Here is a 1,355-nt window from a genome sequence, read left to right on the forward strand (position 1 = left end):
AGAGCGAGAGAGAGAGAGAGAGAGAGCGAGAGAGAGAGAGAGAGAGAGCGAGAGAGAGAGAGAGAGAGAGCGAGAGAGAGAGAGAGAGAGAGCGAGAGAGAGAGAGAGAGAGAGAGAGAGAGCGAGAGAGAGAGAAGAAAGGAAAGGCAAGGCAAGGCAAGGCAAGGCAGCAGCTCCACGCCACTCCTTTGTTTTAGGAAATCGCTCGAAGACTGGAATGATGCATCGCGTTTCTCTCGCCGCCTGTTTTTAAAGGCGAACTTGACCATTTTGCATTTAATTTGGTGGAAAAGCGTTTGAGCTGCGACACCTTCAGCCGCATTAAGCGTTTCCTCCGCGTTCGCCCTGCATGCGCTTAGACTCGTTTTTCTCCACCGTTTTGCGTTCCACGTCGCGGGCTCCTCTCATCTACCGAAGCGTTCCGAAGCTCCAGGCCCGAGACACTCGCTACTCTTCAAAGGCCTTTAATGCGGCACATTGTAACGGGTTTCCACGCGTCAGATGAGCGTCGGTTCTGATCCATAAAGCGTCTACCAGAACATCTCGCCTGCGCTGTTCGCTCTTCATACGCAGCGTCTGCGGCCCTCTTCAATGTTAATGTCGACCGACGTCGCATCTGTAATGCTGCCCGTGAGCCACGGGATCCTGGAACACGACCGGGATCTGGACTCTGGTTCGGCGGCGGTTCGGGGGATGAAGCGCGGGGACCCGGAGCCAGAGGGCGCCGCGGCGGCGGGGGATTCGGTCGGGGCGGAATGCAAACGAGCGCGGATGGACGGAACCGGAGAGACCGGACAGGTAAGCGTTAAAACCACCATTCAGTGCGTTTGTGTTTATGGAAGAATAGATGCTGTGTGCTTCTCAGATCTGGCCCGTTACATGAGACACAAACAAACAGCGATGACGCTCATACATGGGTTTCTCTCTCTCTCTCTCTCTCTCTCTCTCTCTCTCTCTCAATGCTGGTATGATCCTCCTGAATCATGGAGGGGATTCTCCAGCGCTGCTCTCATCCGAGGCCTGCAGTCTCTCCATCTCTGCATCCTGCGGTACTTTTCCATCCTCCTCCATGAGCACTTCTGCTCCTCTGTGTATGTAGACAGACGTGATCTCATCTCTCATTTCAGCGTTTTATCCATCTCTCCCTTTCTCTCTCTTTCCGTTCATTCTCCGGTAAGTGATCTAAAGTGCTGCATGGACACTAATGGCTCATTTTCACAGGCTAATGGCTCACGGTTTCTCTAAACTGCACCATGACGGTATAAGGCCGAGCAAATGTGTGTGTGTGTGTGTGTGTGTGTGTGTGTGTGTGTGTGTGTGTGTGTGTGTGTGTGTGTGTGTGTGGGGAGTTTGTT

At 53.3% G+C, this 1,355-nt stretch overlaps 1 protein-coding gene across 1 annotated transcript in view; it reads left to right on the forward strand.

Moving 5' to 3' along the window:
* The first annotated feature begins 115 nt into the window (after nt 1-115).
* Nucleotides 116-1,355, forward strand: part of LOC107572343 (RNA binding protein fox-1 homolog 2-like) — a 45,077-nt gene continuing 43,837 nt past the window's right edge. The window contains exon 1 of the mRNA XM_016258777.1: nt 116-798. Within this exon, the coding sequence (XP_016114263.1) occupies nt 592-798 (207 nt within the window). The 5' untranslated portion in view covers nt 116-591. The remainder of the gene's footprint in view (nt 799-1,355) is intronic.

This window comes from Sinocyclocheilus grahami, unplaced genomic scaffold, assembly GCF_001515645.1.
Source record: "Sinocyclocheilus grahami isolate Dianchi unplaced genomic scaffold, SAMN03320097.WGS_v1.1 scaffold1737.1, whole genome shotgun sequence".
Taxonomy (NCBI): domain Eukaryota; kingdom Metazoa; phylum Chordata; class Actinopteri; order Cypriniformes; family Cyprinidae; genus Sinocyclocheilus; species Sinocyclocheilus grahami.